The 20,804-nt window shown below is 41.5% G+C and overlaps 1 protein-coding gene across 4 annotated transcripts in view; it reads left to right on the top strand.

Moving 5' to 3' along the window:
* PPP3CA (protein phosphatase 3 catalytic subunit alpha) overlaps nt 1-20,804 on the top strand; it is a 269,945-nt gene that overhangs the window by 180,283 nt on the left and 68,858 nt on the right. For all 4 annotated transcript variants that reach the window (XM_056855980.1, XM_056855978.1, XM_056855979.1 and 1 more), the window contains exons 4-5: nt 14,683-14,794; nt 17,650-17,795. In XM_056855980.1, the coding sequence (XP_056711958.1) occupies nt 14,683-14,794; nt 17,650-17,795 (258 nt within the window). The remainder of the gene's footprint in view (nt 1-14,682; nt 14,795-17,649; nt 17,796-20,804) is intronic.

Raw genomic sequence — 20,804 nt, 5'->3', positions numbered from 1 at the left:
GAAAAGTGTTGAACTTTGCATCTGATGGGGGGGAGGGGGAGCTGGCATTCTTGAATTGTTTGGTTTGGTGTTCAGTTGTTTCTGCATTGTGCCTATTTTGGTGCTTTGTAAGCTGCCATAAGCCTCTGAGAATGGAGGAAAACCCAGCATATAAACACTATAATAAATATGTGATAATAAAGTTTATTGTTTGGGGCCGAAGGCCATCACAATTTATCATACAAGACATTAAAATAACATTAAAATAACACTGAAATAACTTAACAGTCTGACCCCCAAGAAGCTAGTAATTAAATATGTTAAATTCCCTGATTAAAAACAGCTTTCACTCGGATTTTCTTGGCTGCTAAAGCAAAGAGTGACACTTTGTAGGAAACATCAGGATTGGCGTCTGATAGGAGAAAGAGCAGCTTCTCTGGATCTGGAAGAAGATTTAGGCCCTTTTGAAATGCTCCGAGAAATTTAGATCTGGGCTCTGTATAAAGAGGACAGAATAAGGTGTAATGAATTAGGTCCTCTGGAGCAGCTCCACAAATACATAGGCGAGGGAGTAACATCCAGCTGCCCAAGCTGTCCATAAATATGTATATGCTGCTTGAAGAATAGTTAGAGCAGGGGTCCCCAACACAGCGCCATGATACCCACCCACTCCTTTCCTGGTGCCCGGCAAGTATTTGTAGAAACTGGGCGGGCCCAGGTGGGGCTTTTGCCCAGCAGGGCTTCTGATTAGGTGTTGGAGATCTGATTAGCTATACAGAGTTTTTAAAAGGTTGTTTTGGCAGCAGCTGTCACCACAACACAAGGATCTTCACTGCATGACTGAAGGTAAGCTGTGTACACACAAGAAAATGTTTTTAAACAATTTGCTCATTTTAAAGGGCATCCTGTTAAACAGAGCTTTTGCCTGAATTTTTGAAGATTTGCTACTAGAGTTATGCATGACCTCACTTCCTGCCATTCTATGGTTGGCTGTTCTTCCCATGGCAGTCATTTTGAGGTTCTGCCCACCACCCTGTGTCAGAATTCCAAAAGTCCTGCTGGGTCAAAAAGGTTGGGGACCCCTGAAATAAGGGGTTTAAAAAGCTAATTGGCATTAATAATCAGAATGATACCCGAGCAGTGTTGTTGTAAAACGGTTTTCAGGTTCACAGAAACTTTAAAGTTGGCAGCCTGATGCCATACAGTGTGGACAAGTGGAAATCTAAACATCAATAGTCATATATGTTTACATGTATTTAGTTTATGAAATAATTGTTATAAACCTAAGTTCAATCCTCAGAACCTTTCCTGAGAGGTGCTAAGCCTCATTGCATAGAACCAAGGTTTCTCAGGAAACCTACAGCTCCTTCCTGAGCTGGGAGGCTGAAAGTCTTTAGGAGGCTGGCAAGGGCCTACGCCAGCATCCGGGCCACATGCGCTGCCACCCAGGCCGCATGTGCTGCCCAGAGTGGCACAGGCGCCGGCGTTGGGCCACTCATGCAGGCCTCCTTGAGCTGCCATGGCAGCGCGGCCCTGGGACACCGGTGCAGCCTCCTGCCGGCACACCACCAGCGTCCCAGGTTCACCGGCATCCCAGGGGGGTACCCGGGCATTCTGGGGGCAGAACCACCTTTAGGTGGCTTCCAACCCCCTCTTCAGGCCAGGTTGGTCTGGTCATTGTCTGAGATGGGAGATCTCCTGGGAGAATCCTGTGTGTTGCACCTTGAATTCCATGATGAACGAAAACAAGGATATCAATGCAATACAGAAAATTATTCCCAGGAAATCAAGAATGAATGTGATGGGTTTTACTACTTCTTGAAGCTGTTTTTTTTTTTTTTGTAAGTAGGAGAAAATTATGTTAATTATGATTTGAAAATTATTTAGTATGTTCAGCGTGTGTGGTGCTTTAAAGGAGAATCCCAGTTTCCAAAAACTTATAATCTGAAAAGCCAACATAAATAATTGTAAAAGCCAACATAAAGCAATGATATAGGGAGCAGGAAGGAGGGGTGTGGTAATTAGGGGGAAACAAGTTTTCCTATTTATTTATTTATTTTAATATTTATATCCTGCCTTTCTATTTAAAAACAAATATTCAAGGCAGCTTGCATTGCTACGATCCATAAAAACAGTTAAAGTGGCTAGCCATTAAAAAGTTAGACACACTGGGGACAGATTTAACTACAAAAGGTCTTCTGGAATAAAAAAATTCTTACAATACCAGACAGTCTCTAGAGAAGTAATTCTCCGCAGTGCTGGGGAAAGGCAGGTTTCAAAGAGCTGCTATAACTTCCATTGAAATTGGGACTTCCTGAGACGTAACTCACTTATTTAGTCTTTACTTATACTTTAGTCTTTACTTTCCATGAAAAGAGAATTCCATGACTTCTTTTCCTATGTTTGATTTCAAAACCATTCTTAATGTCAACGCAGCATATCCTGAGACCTTGGATAAAGATGTATAGTTGCAATGTAAAGACACACACTGATAGAAGATTCCTGTTGACTTGGTTAGGCGCGGTATTTTCTGTAGGAACCTTTCTCCTGCTTTTCTCATTGCAAGGAACTAACCATCGTCTTTATTGCGGTCATTGACCAGCATTACAAACAAGGAACTAACCATGCTAGTTGTAGGTAGTCCTATAGGCCCCTTCTACGAGTCCTATGTGGACTTTTCTTGTTCTTGCCCTAATTGACTCCAGAAATAGTAGTCTTATAGTATACTATACTATACACACACACATAATCTGTTTGTGGAGGAGTGCAGTTGCATTGGTTACACATGTACAGTTTCTTTTCCTTTGCTCAGTGTGGTCCAACCATTTTAGATTTGACATAAATTAGATACCATGGCTTGAATCCTACCATCTTTCTTGCTCAGTCTCAACCAATCCCTCTCCTCTCATGCAGCCATGGTTTTTTTTGTTGTAAGTCCCATAATTCCTGATATATGCATTTTGGGGTGTCAGAAGGGACCCCTCCTCCCACATACACCAACAGAAAAACTGATAGGATCCATCCCCACATTTAGGCAAAATAGAGCAGAAGTCTTGCATATCATTATTTTGATAATGTAGTCCAAAATGCAATTTGTTTGATTGTTTTACAACAGCATCAGATTACTGTCTCATAAGCAAATTGTGATTTCCTGTAATACCAAAGTATCCTTGAGGACAGTTCTCTTGTGCAAAATTAAAAAGACACTTGTGGCCATATTTGTTCTTTTTTCCAATAATGAAGAACAAACACAACTTGGTTTCGGACACAATGTAAAATCATGGGGACCATTTGATGTCATCTGTGTGATATTTTCCACTTGTGATATTTTCCCTTTGTGGTGCTACATTTTAACTGTCTCAAGCCATTCAACATTTTGATCTTCATTATATGTGTGGTTTTCCTCCCTGATTTTGTATCGTAAGTTGATAGAAAATATAGTTGAGGTTTATGAATTTTAAAAAAAATATTATCCACTTGAACAATAGGCTAGTGAAGCATACTGTCAAATAAAGTTATAGATTCTGTTGTGTATCCAGACTCTGTTTAGGGGTTTGGACTTTAAACTCCTTCCAACTACTTTAATTCTGTCATTCTGTGGTGGGTGGAATTATCCTTGTATGTAGGCTGCAAATAATTTGTTTCTGGTTGAGAAGTGCTGTACGTGAAGGAAAGTCCTTCTCATTCAGAGCAAGAATGGGAAATTATATAAGGTGGGTAGAAGGAATTTAATAAGCCTTTTGACACATACTGCTTTCATCTTTTATTAAAAGCACATATATTAAATAAATCGAGGCTATATAGCACAATAAAATCTTCAGGCTTATTATAAATTGGAAATTGAAATTAAATTTTGTTTACTTATTTCCAGGCAATAAGTAGATGCTTGTCTTTGTTCTGCTTTGGTTTGCAAATCCTCCCTTTTTTTTTTAATTGAGTTTTTTAGAACTACCTTCCTTGGGCAGGTTGTAGGAAGGAAGTTAGTTAATTGAAGTTAGTACATTAAATAAATCTAGCAAAGAAATTGGAAGGATGATGAAATGGAAACTGTTCTCTGGAAGAATTTCTTCCTTGCTTTCACCATTCTTATGGTGCTACTATGTATCAACAAGCCAAATATGGCTTGTAAACTTTGTATTGTGGCATGGCGGATGCTTAGCTCTTATGTTTGTAATCAGAAGTAAGCAGCCCTTTCCTCCCAAAAAGGAGAGATGCAATGAAACTAGGTAGGCTATCATTTGAGGTTGGACATCTGCATTTAACTTTGCAGATCAAAAAGCTTTAACTTTAACTTTACAGGCCTATAGTAGCTACTACTTAATTAGGTTGATGCCTATGTAGACCAAGATCTGAAACTTCAGATGTTTTTTTTTTTTTAAAAAAAAATCAAAATTAATCTATAAAGTGGATAGACAACAATAGCATGATACCTTTTTCTTAGGTATTATACTACTGTTTCTAGGATTTGTCTGTATACCAGCACAGCTCCTTACAGTTGTCTGTTTTAGAGGGTATGGCATATTTTTCAGGAGAAGGTAAACTTGTGGAGATTAATTCATAAGAGATTAATTCATACCATGATAAAATTGGTAGGGGCAAGAGAAAAAAGTAATTGGATTCAGGCCACATATCCTTGACAGCTGCCAGCTCCAATAATTTAGAAAACAGTTGTAGTAAATACATAATGGCCGTCTGCTGTTGTTCATGCAGGTTGTGTTATCAAGGCAATTGTGGTTAATCCATGGTTCTTAATTTTGATGTATCTGTCCATTCATCTGAACATCTTTGGACAATTCTGTGGATCAAGCCTTGCCATTTTTCATCAGCTACATCTGTGTACAGTGCCGCTTTCAAAATCTGACTGTTATAATCACCACTGCTCTTAGTTTCCAGTTGTTGGAACCTTTTGGTTTTATCTTCCCCTTCTCTTCCATTTCCCTTTTTGCGGCTGGGCGTCCCACAATGAGGAGAAATCTGTGTCTTGGAAAGAATGGGCAGAATGGAGTATAGAGACTAAAACGAAAGCCAAACCTATACTGAAGTACTTTTTAAAGTTCATAAACTTGCACAATCTAGTTTTTCCCCCCTTAGTCATTCAAAACCACAAGGCTTGAAATGCCAGCTGGGAGCAAGAATGTTGGGGGGGGGGGGGGCAAACACCATTTCCCACCGTAGATTCTCTGTACTGGAAATCTTGCAAAAGAGTCAGATTGGAAATTCCCAGGCCAACCTTCAGGCAAAAATCAGCTCAGAAAAGTATTTGATATGGTAACATACACTTTTTAACCAGTTCCAGCAACAGTGGGATGTGCTTGTGTATGTTCAACACAACTTGTAAGCAAAAAATACATTCTTGGCTGCTACTGAAAATGCCCCTTACCCTTTGAGGCTGCAGCATCATCCTGCTTGTACCGTGGCAGGCTGTGTTGGTGGGGTTGCAGCTATGAATCACACCTAAGGTATGGAGATGCAAGGAGGGTAAAAAATGTCTAGTCTTCAAACTGCTGTTGTATTTGGAGTAAATTGGACTATGTGTATACTAATCATGGAAGTACCCTAACCAGCGTGGTGTAGTGGTTAAGAGCGGTGGTTTGGAGCAGTGGACGCTGATCTGGAGAACTGGGTTTGATTCCCCACTCCTCCACATGAAGCCAGCTGGGTGACCTTGGGCTAGTCACAGCTCTCTCCGCCTCACCTACCTCCCAGGGTGTCTGTTGTGGGGAGGGGAAAGGAAGGTGATTGTAAGCCAATTTGATTCTCCCTTAAGTGGTAGAGAAAGTCGGCATATAAAAACCCAACTCTTCTTCTCTAATAATTTTGATAACCATGTCAGTGTACCACACAGTACTGTACTAGCTGAGACCATATATCACTTGAATCTGGGTAGGGTTGGGGGTTAGGGGAGGCTGCCGAGTTTATTCCACCTACCCTTGGGAAAAACTCCTTGCATATAGACAGCTAGCAGAAGGGGGAAATTATCGCTTAATTTAGCTTCCTGAGTATAACTGATGAACCAAAGTATTTGGTTCTAATGAACATCACTAGCAGAAAATTGAAGCTAAAACAGCATCCATTTTGCAATAAAGTGATAGCAAAATTTCAGCAAAGTTTCTGTCCCATTTGTCAGTCTCCTGTGGAATCATTTTAATAAAGTTTACTGTAGTAAAGCTTATTAGCACTCAATTTTTCACATGTAGGATATTTTTCCTGCTGATAGTGAGGAGGCTGTTAGGCCCTGCTTTCTATCCACAAACTTCTCGAATGCATATTGGAATGCCATAAATTCCTTTCTATTAATACTGAGAGAATCCTTTTTCTCCACAACATTTGGATTAACTTTCTGAGTGCTTTGAGGGCTAAAGATGTTGTCCTCAGCCTTCCTTTAAACTAAAGCTGATTCATCTCTCTACCAGGAAACCGCTTGTGTCTCATAACATTTTAGAGGTGGTTGATCTATGCTTTGGTGTAAAAGATTTATACAGTCTACCTTTAATTTGAAAGGAGAGTTCCATCTAAGGCCTTAACCATGTTACAGGCTGCCCAGCAGCAGTGTCTGTTGGAGTGTATCTTTGGCTTGTTTTATGCTCTCTTGTAGAATACATAACACCGTGCCTGTGATTGCCCAATTGAAGTGAGACCTTAGCACTGGCCGTGTTGTATTCCATTCGTAAATTTGTAATGCACTGTTGAACATTGAGGCATTGGAGCTGAATTTAGTACACATGTCAAGGCACAATTCTGTCTTTCAAGTCTGAATCAGTTTCATTTCAGCACAAAGCTAGGAAAGATGTGTGAGAAAATGCAAAACAATCCCTCCCTTTTAAGACTGAATCTAATACAGAATGTTTGCACAGTCATCCCCCCAATATTTCATACTCATGTTCAAGCTGCTGTGTGGCTAGACATCAGAATGGAGCAAAGATTAGCAAACCCTGCATGCTTACTAGTAGTAATACTTTTCAGGAATTGCTGTTTGGCTACAAAGCAGTCAGTGCCTTCATTTTTCTTTTTTTAAAAAACTTATTTCTTTGACTGGATAGCACATGGATCATGCATGAATTGCTTATTCTCAAGGCTTGGTTAACCAATACCATTCAATGGCTTGATTAACTAATACCATTTAATGAAGCAAAAGCTTCATTAAGCAGCACACAATTAACTAGAAAATTTAGCCAACTGGCATGCTTGGGACCCAGGGACGGATTGGCCATTGTGGCCACTGGGAAAAGTGGGCTGAGTGTCTGGGGTTTTGTTTCTCCAGAAACCTGCTCCCCAACCACAAACTACTTCGTGGGCTAAGGGAGGTCTCTTGGCCAAGCCAAGTTACTTGCATGGCACCTGCTGCTTGACTTTTGGCCTATTCAAATCGGTCAGGCTCAGTGTCCCAATCATTTGTAGGGTGAGAGGGCAGAAGCACTGAGCAGGTGGTGATGGGGTAGGCTTTAGGTCCCATGCAGCCTTGTGGTGCTACCCCCTCACTTCTCGGTAAAAGAACCAGCGAGATGTAGTGGTTAAGAGTGGTGGACTCTAATCTGGAGAACTGGGGTTCATTCCCCACTCCTCCACATGAACTGTGGACCTTCATCTGGTGAACCGGGTTGGTTTCCCCACTCCTACACATGAAGCCAACTGGGTGACCTTGGGCTAGTCACAGTTCTCTCTCAGCCTCACCTATCTCACAAAGGGTCTGTTGTGGGGAGAGGAAGGGAAGGCAATTGTAAGCTGGTTTGATTCTCCTTTAAAAAAGTAGAGAAAATTGGCATATAAAAACCAACTCTTCTTCTTTTAGAAGCTTTGTTAACTGGCGGCACCCATTCACCGTGGACGGCAGTTAACAAAATATTTACTGTTCTGACTACGAAGGTAATTGCAACAACAACAAACAAACACGAAAATGATCTAAGGCTTTATAATTTTAATTGTTTAGAGTGCCTATATTCTGACTTCTAGCCTTTGCTGAATTGTTTTTTCAGGTGGTCACCATTAATTTGATTTCAGGACTTGGCTAGTTTCATATGGGTGAAAGTTTGTTTTCTGAATGTGAACAACTTTCACATTCAGAAAACAACCTTCAGTTTTTGCTAGCAAGGTTAGCAGGAACTCCTTCAAAGAGCTGATGGGTCACTGTCGGACAGTACTTTACATGGGCCGCTGTTGGACAGTCCTTTCAAGTAGATGGTTTACAAAGTGTTTTGTTTGTAATGAGATTCCCTGATAAATTAGCTCTTAGAAAATATTCCAGTTGGAGTAGATAGCTACCACAAGGGTTCCGTAAACGTTCAACTACAACGCTGCTGTTCTTTCCTTTCAACATTTCTTTACGTTCTAACTGTTTCTGCTTAATGTATATCATCCCATGTACTAAAGAAATAAATGGATAAAACTCTCTCTCTCTCTCTCTCTCTCTCTCTCTCTCTCACACACACACACACACACACACACACACACACACACACACGTGCTGCTTCTGACTACTAAGGTAATTGCTTCTGATCTGGCATGACATCCATGCATTTGAAAATGTGTGCATAACATCATGTGCATTTAGTCATAACATTTCAAAGGCATAAAGTTTTGTGTGGATTGAGTAATTGGGTGTCAAACAGACACTACTGCTAGGTAGTGCAGGAGTAATCCTGCTTCCTCACTGATAACAACATAAGAAAGGCCCTGCTGGATCAGACCAAGGCCCATCAAGTCCAGCAGTCTGTTCACACAGTGGCCAACCAGGGGCCTCTAGGAAGCCCCCAAACAAGTGACTGCAGCAGCACCATCCTGCCTGTTTTCCACAGCACCTAATATAATAGGCATGATCCTCTGATCCTGGAGAGAATAGGTTTGCATCATGACTAACATCCATTTTAACTAATAGCCATGAATACCCCTTTCCTCCATGAATATGTCCACTCCCCTCTTAAAGCCTTCCAAGTTGGCAGCCATCACCACATCCTGGGGCAGGGAGTTCCACAATTTAATTATGTGTTGTGTGAAAAAGTACTTCCTTTTATCTGTTTTGAATCTCTCACCCTCCAGCTTCAACAGATGACCTCGTGTTCTAGTATTATGGGAGAGGGAGAAAAACTTCTCCTGTCCACTCTCTCCATACCATGCATAATTTTATAGACCTCTATCATGTCTCCCCTTAGCCGCCTTCTTTCCAAGCTAAACAGCCCTAAGCACCCTAACCGCTCCCCATAGGACAGTTGCTCTAGTCCCCTCATCATTTTGGTTGCTCTTTTCTGCACCTTCTCAAGCTCTGTAATATCCTATTTTAGGTGTGGTGACCAGAACTGTACACAGTATTCCAAGTGTGGTCTCACCATAGATTTGTACAAGGGCAGTATGATATCAGCAGTTTTATTCTCTATTCCTCGTCTAATTATGGCCAGCATGGAATTTGCCTTTTTTACAGCAGCCGCACACTGGGTTGACATCTTCATCGAGCTATCCACTACCACCCCAAGATCCCTTTCTTGGTCTGTCGCTGCCAGCACAGATCCCATCAGTGTATATGTGAAGTTGGGATTTTTTGCCCCAATATGCTACACCTGCTCACATTGAATCTCATTTGTCATTTTAATGCCCATTCTTCCAGTATGTAGAGATCCTTCTGGAGCTCTTCACAGTCCGATCAAAGACTCTGCAGTGGGAACCTTGTGACTCATCCTGAGCAATGGTTGTTGTGTATGTTTTTCTGCTGTTTGCAAATGGTACTGTCCTTTTCAGTGTCTCTCTTTGCTCGGCAGTACCTGAAATGGCTCAGGAGCAGTCCTCTTCTCTTGTATGTACTGCTAGTGCTGGCCATTTCCCAAACAGCATCTGCTAGTAGATGTGGAGAAGGGAGGACATCTGTCTCACTGCCGGACTGGGAACCAGGGATTAAATTAGGTCTTAGTGCCATCAATTGTGGTTTGATGGTATAAAAATGTTTATCTCGATGCTGGCTAGCTGTGTCATGTGTCTCAATAGTTGCATTTCAATAATGGTGTAGTTGTTAAGGTCATGTCTGATGACAAAATATTTGTGAGGACTTCCTCATAAAAGATATTTTGAATTTTGTATAAGCCTTTAATTGAAAGGACTCAACGCACTTTCATTAGGCCTCACAGTGTCCATTATTCGGCAGATCAATATTGCAATTGTAATTTGTCACATAAATAAACTGAGATACAAAAAAAGGAGAAATTTTTGCTTGAGGTCATTCAATTAGTCAGTGGCAAAAACAACAGTAACAAAGCCAGCCTGATGAGAGTCCAGTTGTTGTAGGTTTTAAGCATAAAGAAATGAAAACACCCACTGAAGAATGTGGAGGAAATGATTCAGTGTATTAATGAGAAGCACAGTGAATAGGAACAAGAGAGAATGAAAACATCAGAGAAAAGTAATTTTGAACAAAGCAAAGGGCAGAATTATACTTTACAAGTGGGAACCAGCAAAGATTTATGGAGGGGCATCTCATTTTCCCCTCCCCCACTATTTCCTCTGTCCCTTCGCTTAAACCCCCCATAGACCCTTTTCCTGCTTCCTTTTCTCCTTCCCACCCAGCAGCCAACCTACCTTTCTCGATCCCTCTGCCTTCAGCTTTCCCTCCTCCCTCATCATAGCAACGTCTGCTGAGGAAAACTATGGCCAGGCCTACTTGCATAGTAGGGAACCCACAAGTACTTCAGGGAGGACACCTTTCCCTGTATCACCTTCTTCGCACTATTTTCTCTTTCCATCTTCCAGGGAACCCCTATATTCTCTCCCCTTTCCCTGTCCCATTTCCTCTTTTTCAGGCATTCACCTGCCTTCATTTTAACTGCCTCCCATCTTCAACTATATTATTTGTGTATTTACTTCATTTATACCCCACCTTGCTCCACAGTGAGGACAAAAGCATCTTACATCATTCTCCTCTCCTCCTTTTTATCCACACAACAACCCTGTGAGGTTGGTTAGGTGGAACGTATGTGACTGGTCCAGCATCACCAAGTGAGCTTCCATGGAAGACTGGTGATTTGAACCTTTGTTTCTCAGACCCTACTCTGAAGCTCTAACTCCTATACCACAGTGGCTTTCATAAGGTGGCTACTATTAAACAGTAGCAAGCAGCTTGGCCTAGGTGGGTCATGCAAATCTGGTGGTATCATGTCACCCAGTGGTTGCTACCAGGCCTGGCTCTGATGTGTCCTTCCTCAAAAGCCAAAACAGCCCTGGAAAGGGCCCTTCCTACTCCCCCTGCCTTTTACTGACAGAAACCAAGCCTAGAATGCTGTGGTTGCCTAGCAACAGCCACTGAGGGCATCCAGTTCTTAATGCTACAGGTGTTCCTTTGATCATTTTCAAGTTTTTTAACCCCTCTTGTATTTTTTTTGTTAAGAGTTCAGATTTTTTCTCTCTGAAAACTTGGGGTTTTTTTCAGGTTTGTAGAAAGATCTGTCTTTCCCGTTCATGAGTCCAATCTCCAGATTTAAGTATCCTCAGATCTGGCCAACTTCGCTATTAGAATACACAAGTGGGGGAGGGGAGCTGTGAGACTCTTGGGGGATCCCATATCCCTCCCATCACCAAACCCATCACCGTCACCCACCTCTGAGCCTGGCAACAGTGGCAGTAGTTTCTGGGAGCCGCTCCAAGCCCAGAGTGACTCCCAGTGTCCACTGCAGCCAAGATTCTGGCATCAACTACTTCCAGCTGTGCAGAAAAAAGATATGTATGTAGTCTGTTCATGTGCAGACAACACTTCTTATTTGGGGGGGGGGATGTAAACCCCCCAGTGTATTTTTAAAAGATTTTTCTGCAAACCTGGGGAGTCCCCCTAGTTTGCAAGAAAATCTGTTTACTGTCTGTGTGGCCCCAATCCACAGATTTAGATATCTGCAGATGGGTGCTGCATGTCACTATTAGATATATAGATGATAAATAGCATGCAGTGCCTTCTCTTTATCCTGACATCATTATGGTGTGAATTTTCCATCCACATTGGGTCAGGGAAATACTCCCTGCAGAGGCTGTGGCTCATTGGTGAAGCACTTGATTTGTGTGTGAAAGGTCCCAGGTTTGATCCTGAGTATTGCCAGTTAAAGGACCTCAGGAAATAGGTATTGGGAAAGAAGATTCTGAATACCTTTGCCTGAGACCGCGTAGAATGCACCAATGGCCAGACCCTGCAGAAGACATGTTCATATGACATGATATGCAGTAAGTCGAGCTGTACATTACAGAGTGATTTTTGGCAACAGCCCTGTGTCCTTTGTACTTCACCAAAGATCCTGAAGTTTTAGTAAATGCATGTTATCGACTTACTGTGCCTCAAGCAGATGTGAGCAAGAGATAACATTCTCCCGGCTTGCAAATAGCAATTCTATTTCTACATTTTAATAAGGACACATTGAAGCTTTTCACATGTCAATGAGTTTGTTTGCTGAAAAATGAGGTCTCCTAAATAGAGGAATGACAGTAGCAGATTTCAGTGGTAGGGAGCCTGTGACTCACTATGTGGTGACAAGTTTACACTAACCCATAGAAATGAGAGAAAGAATCATTGGGGTGGGGAAATGCGATCCAGTTTGCATGGAGTGACAATAAATTGCTTTGTAATAAAGGCACCTTTTTGGATTCTTCAAACTGTTTCCTTCTGCATCTTGTGGTGAAATGCATTACACCCCAAAGTTATCCCAAAGTTCACGGCCCAAAGGGATGATAAAGAGGGACTGCACTGTGTACAGGCTCAGGATTGTAAAGTACCTTTTTCTTTCTTGCAAGGGGAAAAGAGAAGGGAAGAATCACTTCCCAAGCATAGAGCCTTCCAGTGCTATAGAAATGTAGTGGTCCTGGCCAGAGAAGAACAAAAAGCAACACATCACACCTTATCCATAGTGACACCTGAAGCTGTAGATCTCAGGAGGACAGGAAAAGAGTCTGCAAGGGGCATCTGAAGGGAGTTTATAAAACCCCTGAGCACAACAGGGAGGAGGGATCCACCTTGTCTCCAAGAGGCAGCCATGACTACATGGTTCTGAAGGGAGAAAACTGCTGAATGAGGTGATTTCTAAATGGTTGAAGAATTAAAAAGCTTATCAATATTTACCATTGTTAAGGATATGTAAGATTCATGGGAAGAGGACTGAATTTACCACCTTTCCTTTGACCCTTCATCGGTCTGTTTTGACAGGATCACAATGGATAGCTGTGTTAGTCTGACACTAGCTGTGGAAAAGAGCAAGTGTCCAGTAGCACCTTAAAGACTAACAACATTTCTGGCAGGGGGTATGAGCTTTCATGAGCCACAGCTCACTTCCTCAGATTTTTAAGGTGCCACTGGGCTCTTACTCTTTTCTACAGTTTGGACAGGATGTGTGTGATTTTTATTAATAAATTTGCTTTTGTTTTAAATGCAGTTAACCTGGTACTTTGTTGTTTCACAGAACTAACTCTTCCATTGCTAGCATTTTGATATTTTAAAATCTTTTCTAGATAGGCATTTCTGGATATTTCGTGACTTATGGAGATGTCCGGTCCTTGTTTTGAGTTTTTCAAAGCACAAGAAATAGTATTGTAGTTAATAGGCAACCTTTTATTAATAAGTATCTTATATGAAATAAAGCCTCTGGAAAGCTTTTGTCCTCATTTTTTAAGTATGTCGAGAAGAGATGACTTAGCAAGAAGAGTAGCTGTAGGGCTGCTAAAAGGAACAACTTCAAAAATTGAATTTTTCCTCTTTCCTCCTGTTCAAGGGTACTCTTTCTTTCTTTCTTTCTTTCTTTCTTTCTTTCTTTCTTTCTTTCTTTCTTTCTTTCTTTCTTTCTTTCTTTCTTTCTCGCTTAAGCTGCATTTAATTTTGCAAGCTTTATGTGAACAATATGATGTACCACTTCTCCTCTCCACACACTCACATGAACTAAAGAACTGGACTGAAGTCTTAGAAGTGAGGGATAGGGAAAGAAATTGATCCTTACCAATGACACTATAATAAATCAAAGGGTGAAATTCTCAAAGCATCGCAGATTCTAATGCTAGGCCTGTATAGGCAGGTGGGACAGTGGGATCATTCATCTGGTTCAGAAGTGTCTTGGAGCTAATTGGGGGGGGGGCAACGTGAAAAAATGCAGCCATACTGGGCACAAGTGCACCTAGTCAAAACAAGCATGAAGGACAAGAGTCATGTAGCTTCCTGCATTCTGCTTTTTGGACCAGTTAATAACACTGTTTCAAGCTGAATCAGAATATTGTTCCATCTCAGCCGTTATTGTTTTGTGCAGAAGGTCTCTTCCAGCTCTTCCGCCAGAGAACCATTCTAACTAAAGATGTCTGGGGATGAGCCTGCATATGGAGCCTGTGCTCCACTGCCAAGCTATGGAATGAAGATATACATAAAACTCCTGCCTTCCATTAGCAGCTGCTTGTGCTTCTCAGGTGCATCCACCTTGCTTACAGAGGAACCCCTGAACAGTCCAAGGCCGTTTTTAATAGATCAACTTTTGATTTTTATGCAGTGCAGTAGTACTCTCCACTTAGTAGTACAAACAAGTTAATTGTAAATATACTAAAATTGAAATAATTGGTAATTGAATTGAGTTTTGTGCAAATAGTAGAAAACAAATCTCATTAAAATATATGGAAATGTAGGTGAGTCATTGATTTCATATTTAGTGCCTTTGTAAAAGAATGGACTCTTCATCCTTGATCAACTTTGTTTTCTCTTTTTTCTTTTTTTTACAGTGTGTGCTGTACTTGTGGGCCTTGAAAATTCTTTATCCAAAAACACTGTTTTTACTTCGTGGGAATCATGAATGTAGACATTTAACAGAGTATTTCACATTTAAACAAGAATGTAAGTATGCATCAAAATTTACTACTTTTGTTTTCCATGGAGATAGATCTCGATGGGTAACTTAGAGTTCTGAATTCAGTGCCACAGCATGAAGTTCTGCTCATCTGTGATTGGTGGTTTCCACACAGGAACAGGTTTGATTTCCCTGTTGCTGGTGTGGTTCCCATTGGCAATGGGGCTTCAACATGGCCAGTTTCCCTTACCCCACTCCCTGGCAGCAGCCATCCCTTCCCGGCACCACTAGGGCTTTTTCAGGTTTGTTTTAAAATTGACAACTCAATATCATTATATAGTTATAACATTGTAACTATCTATGTAACAGGTTCTGTGAATTCCCAGCTTTCTATTTTAAAAAGCGTTGTGGAGATATGCCTTCTGTTGTGGAGATATGCATTTCCCCTTATCTCTGCAACAAAAGATACTAGAGCTTTTTTTTTTTTAATGAGAGTTGGGAGTTCAGAAAACCTAATACAAAAATTGTTATAATCTTTTAACAATAGAACAATATTCAGTTATGGATTTGAAACCCCCTCCTATTGTGGCAAGGGAAGGAAATGACCACCATGGGGACAGGAGTAGGGAAAATGGCTGCCATATAGGCGAGACCAGGAAAACCTGAACTTTTCCACTTACATGGTCATCTATTCCAGACTTCGCTATGATCTCTCCCAAAAGTTCTCACGAAAGCAGGTTTTGGACAGATTGGAGAAAGGCTGAAGAAACTCCAAGAGGGGCATAAATGCACTACAATGCTGTGGAGAATCAAGAAAAAAACCCCACTCTCCAGCAGCATTGAACCTGGGGCATATAATTGTGTCGAAACTGCCTTTGTTTCTTGTCCTTCTGGAGGTTTCAATGGACTGATCAATCATATGGCAAAAAGGATAGCAATTCCATCCCTGTAAGAATTCTGTGGTGCAAAGGCATATTTTCTTGGAAGTTTGAGGGCGGGAGACAAGAGGCTCATGAAAGTGGAAAAGAATGTACATGTACAAGGACTCATGGGAAGGCATGAGAGCATAACACACCTCAGAGTAGGAAGCAGACAATTGGATACGGACAAATGCTGAATTTGGGAGACTGTTCCATTGACTTCTATGGAGCAGCTGAAGGAGGTTTGGTCATCATTAATCAGGAAAAAAGTGAGTGTATACCTATATTGTACGCATTTCCTTAAATCAAACAAATGGGTGAAAATAATTTTAATGGGTTTGAACAACTGATAACTTCCTGAGTTCCAAATACTAACATTTCAGATTCAGCTCATTCATTTCATAATGATGTTTCTTCAAATGATTAGGAAGATGTGAAGGATTCTATTCTGACCTTGTGAAGGATTCTATTCTGACAGTCTAAATGAAATGACAGAGATTTTTCTTAAAGAGTATCTTTGTAGTCATCACAAAAAGATTAGTAGACAATGTGCTTTTTAAATAAGCAGCTTTAAAGTTTAATTAGCCTTACAAAACTTAGTTTTTACTACCACATAAGATTTGGTTGCAGAACAAAGATCATTGTGAAGGTCCATATGACTCAGTAACTTTGAATAATAGAGCAACAAATGACTGCTTTAGTGAATTATGCTTGATGTTTTTGCAAAACGACAAGGATGAGGTGGGGGAAATAGAATGGGGCAGTGTCTGCGTATCTGTCGTGTACAGGGATAGCGACATCTACGCTGGTATCGGGCTCTGTCTGCCTGCCATCCGTGAAGGGTAGCCTCAGATGGAAGGCCACAAATTATCTACTCAAGAGGGTTATAGGTACATACCTCCGTTTATATATTAAGGAGCTGAATAGCTGACATAGGGTCAAGCATGAGCAATAGCACTTCAAAAAATTTCAATTTAGTTTTGTTTCAAAACTCTGGTGGGGGCATGATTTTTGGTATCCTGAAATTTCATGAGTGTTGATAGTATTCTGGAAATCTATTTCAGGGACATTTTGGGGGTTCAGGAATATTGGCACCCCAAAAACCATTCCCTTAAAAAAAATTAAAAAGTGTTTTTTACTGTGCACACGACACCCTCTCTCCCTCCCCCTGCCCCCCATAGGCAGCAGGAGCTGCATGGGAGGAACGGAAGAGAGAGAATCAGTGGGTGGTAGACCTGGCCTCCTGGAGGTCCCTGGAATCAACAGCACTAGATCTGGTGTACGGACTCAGAGTCCAGGTTTACTATAGGATGTGTCCACTGCAAATGAGGGAGGGGGTTGACCTGGTCTCCAAGTCTAGATACCAGGTCTATCATGTTTAATTCCAGTGGGTGTAGACCTAGTGTCTGCAGGTCTGATCAATCGCTCACTGGAATCAGTGGGTGATAGACTTGGTGGCCAGGCCAGGCCCTTTAGAGGCCAGGCCCTTTAGAGGTCCAGGAACTTTAACGTTTAAAGAGTGTTTAAAGGGCCATGGCATCATTGGTGCCACATCCCTGCTGGGGTATATATTCTTTTCCTCTTCCTCCACCCATGCGGCTTCACCTCCTGCTGACTCCCTGAACTAAAAAAAACCCTGAAATATGTGTGTGTGTGTGCGGGGGGTCCTTTTTCTCAAAGTTTTGAGTGTTTTGGTTCAGAACCCAAAATTAAAAAGGCTATTTCAGGCCTTATTTTGGTTCAAGAATATCTGAATATACACCCCTACAGTAGTGTAAATGTGTTTCTGTCTTTGTCCTGCATGTGTTCAGGGTCTAGATGCATTGGGAGGCAAGTGAAAGTCCAGTATAACTCTTGTGCCCAGTCACTTGTGCAGCCCGCAAGCTAGAGGCCTGTGCAGACTGGAGCCAAGTTAGGGTTCTTAGATGGTCGCTCTTCCTCTTTTCAGTCTCCTTTTCTGATACCATCTTAATATCCAAAAGGTAAAATAAAGTATTCAGAACGTGTGTATGATGCCTGCATGGATGCCTTTGACTGCCTTCCCTTGGCTGCTCTGATGAACCAACAGTTCCTGTGTGTGCATGGTGGCCTCTCTCCAGAGATCAGCACTTTAGATGACATCAGAAAAGTAAGTTTGAATAGTATGAATCTAATATACCACTGATAGATGATTTTAGGAACAAAATGTGCTTTACCCACTGTTGATATATGTAAGATTTAATTAAGGTTTTGGTCTGTGGTTGCATTTTCTTAGAACATTATGACTCCTCCAATGTTCTTCATGGTTGTCCTGAAAACATTGCTATTTGTACTCAAAATAGAAATAGATTAACTGCCTAATTCATATTATTGATTCCGGGGGGGGGCAGGGGGACTGGTTTTGTTAAGTGAATTGGGTTGCTGTGTTGATTTGGAGCTGACTAGACCGGTACTCCAATTCAGCCCCAGTAGTTGGTATTTAACGTAAAGGGGATTTATGCATTACTAGTAGGGTTGCCAAGTCCCTCTTCACCACCAGCGGGAGGTTTCTGGGGCAGAGCCTGAGGAGGGCGGGGTTTGGGGAGGGGAGGGACTTCAATGCCATAGAGTCCAATTGCCAAAGCGGCCATTTTCTCCAGGTGAACTGATCTCGGTCGGCTGGAGATCAGTTGTAATAGCAGGAGATTGCTAGCTAGTACCTGGAGGTTAAGAAAAATAATCAGCAGACAGCTCCAAGTAATATAAAGTCAATGACTCTACAAGATCTATTTATCATGACAACAATCACTGTATTAATTTATAAACATTCTTCTTACAAAAAATAGTGCATTGTAACAATACCAATGGTAAGATGCATAAATACATTACTTTCATCAGAATGGGACAATGAAACTCTTTATGCCCCAACTCAAAGTGAATTCACAAAAATACAGATAGAACTGGCAATATACTGCACTGACAACGCGGTAATCCTATAAAATATGCGTGGCTATGAAGATAAGATAATGTTCAAGGAAATTTACAAAAGTCGCGCGTCAGCTGCTGCAGGAGCCAAGCGGAGAGAACCAGCGAGAGCCGACAGAGCGGTAAGCGTGCAAGGAAAAAGGTGCACGTGGCTGCTGGCAAACTGACAATAAAATTCCAAAGGATTCATGTAAGCCACGCAATCACAGCTGCTCAGTGATGCAGTGAGGCGTGGACGGGAGAATTCCCGGTGGCCCCGCTGGGGGTCCGGGAGAACCCGGAGCCAGGATGGAGGTAGATGGAAACGCCCGTTCCGGAATAAACTTTGCGTTTTCACTAAAAATAGCTTCTTCAGCCAATAATCAATGGCTAGTATTTGGATTCAAACGTCCTTTACCAAGGTTCATACCAATTCTAGAATAACATTGGTATTGTTACATTGCACTATTTTTTGTAAGAAGAATGTTTATAAATTAATACAGTGATTGTTGTCATGATAAATAGATCTTGTAGAGTCATTGACTTTATATTTACTTGGAGCTGTGTGCTGATTATTTTTCTTTACTTCCCAGTAACAGCACAGGTGTGCTTTCTCAGTACCTGGAGGTTGGCAACCCTAATGACTAGATATGCCAGAATGTGGGTGGAGGTGCAAATCCAAAATCATAAACGATTGATGCCCATGTTGCCCGATGCAGCAAGTTATACTTGTTCAGAAGCCAGCTTCTGAATTCAGATCTCCTCATCTGGAATGATGGTGCCTTCTGCTAATGGCCTGCTGCATAGGTTTGCAGCTCTGTGTCTCAAGTATTGGGTATATTTGTAATTTTGCTTATAGAAAGCTAATTTCCATATATGTTCCAGCTAGTACAATTTTATACAAATGAAGCACTTCATGTTAAAGTGGCAAATATGGATAGGTCTGATAAGAAAGTACATATTGCATATATTTTGCAAGAGTGGTTAGAGTGTCATCCTGACCTAGGATATAGCTAGGGTTGCCAACCTCCAGGTACTAGCTGGAGATCACCTACTATTACAACTGATCTCCAGCTGATAGAGATCAGTTCCCCTGGAGAAAATGTCCGCTTTGGCCATTGGGCTCTATGGCATTGAAGTCCCTCCCCTCCCCAAACCCCACCCTCCTCAGGTTCCACCCCAAAAACCTCCCATTGGTGTCAGAGGGACCTGGCAACCCTAGATGTAGGAGGTAACAAGGTAAAGGTAGTCCCCTGTGCAAGCACCGGGTCATTCCTGACCCATGGGGTGACGTCACATCCTGACGTTTACTAGGCAGACTTTGTTTACGGGGTGGTTTGCCAGTGCCTTCCCCAGTCATCTTCCCTTAACTCCCAGCAAGCTGGGGGACCCAGGTTCAACTCCCCACTCAGCTGTGTCAGGTAGGTTCACCAAATGGAGTCCTAATTTATGGGCTGATCCCAGAACTTGGTGGAATATAATTATTTAGGTAGGCAGTTCTCCACAAGAACATGAGGCGTCTGTATTTTGCAGGGGGGAAATCAGTTTGTGTGTATGGAGTTCGCTTATTGGCCCAGCACTATACTTCTCCTTACACACTACTTCATCAACACGTTGATAAACAGACTAATAGCCTTGGCCAAATGGTCTGTAATTATACTAATTACTTGAAATGTTCTTGAGTGGAGCAGTTTTTTTAAAAAAAAAATTGCCTTTGTGAGCATGCATAAAGCTGTCTCATTGCAGTATTTTGAAACTAGTATTTCTTTTTCTAAATCTTGCTGCTCTAAAGCAACCAGCTGTGGAAAGATCAATAAAATCCGGCAGAGGCCTTTGAGAATGTAGAACTTGCACAGAATATCTAGAGGAGCACTCCTCTGATCCTGAATTAATGTGGCCCTGGCCTTTTTCCTCTTGGTGTTTATAAATATTTTTCCTTAATGCTGAAGTAACGCTAACTGGTCTATAATTCTCTAACTGAAACAAACAAGAAGCCTTATATGTGTACTAATAGCAAGAGCTTTCTTTAAAAAGTATAGTGGTTTTCATTCTTATGCACAAATGGGTGAAAATACAAAGGCAGGTAGGTTTGCTCCATTTGGTGAACCTACCTGACACACACGTTAGAGAAGTAAGATTTCTGGAAACACTTGAAGCAATACTAACTTTGGCTTCAGCTGTTTGTTTGAAGGGCCACCTAGCAGCAATTCCTTGT

This window comes from Euleptes europaea, chromosome 9 (genome assembly GCF_029931775.1).
Source record: "Euleptes europaea isolate rEulEur1 chromosome 9, rEulEur1.hap1, whole genome shotgun sequence".
Classification (NCBI taxonomy): domain Eukaryota; kingdom Metazoa; phylum Chordata; class Lepidosauria; order Squamata; family Sphaerodactylidae; genus Euleptes; species Euleptes europaea.
This window is presented reverse-complemented; position numbering and strand designations above follow the sequence as displayed.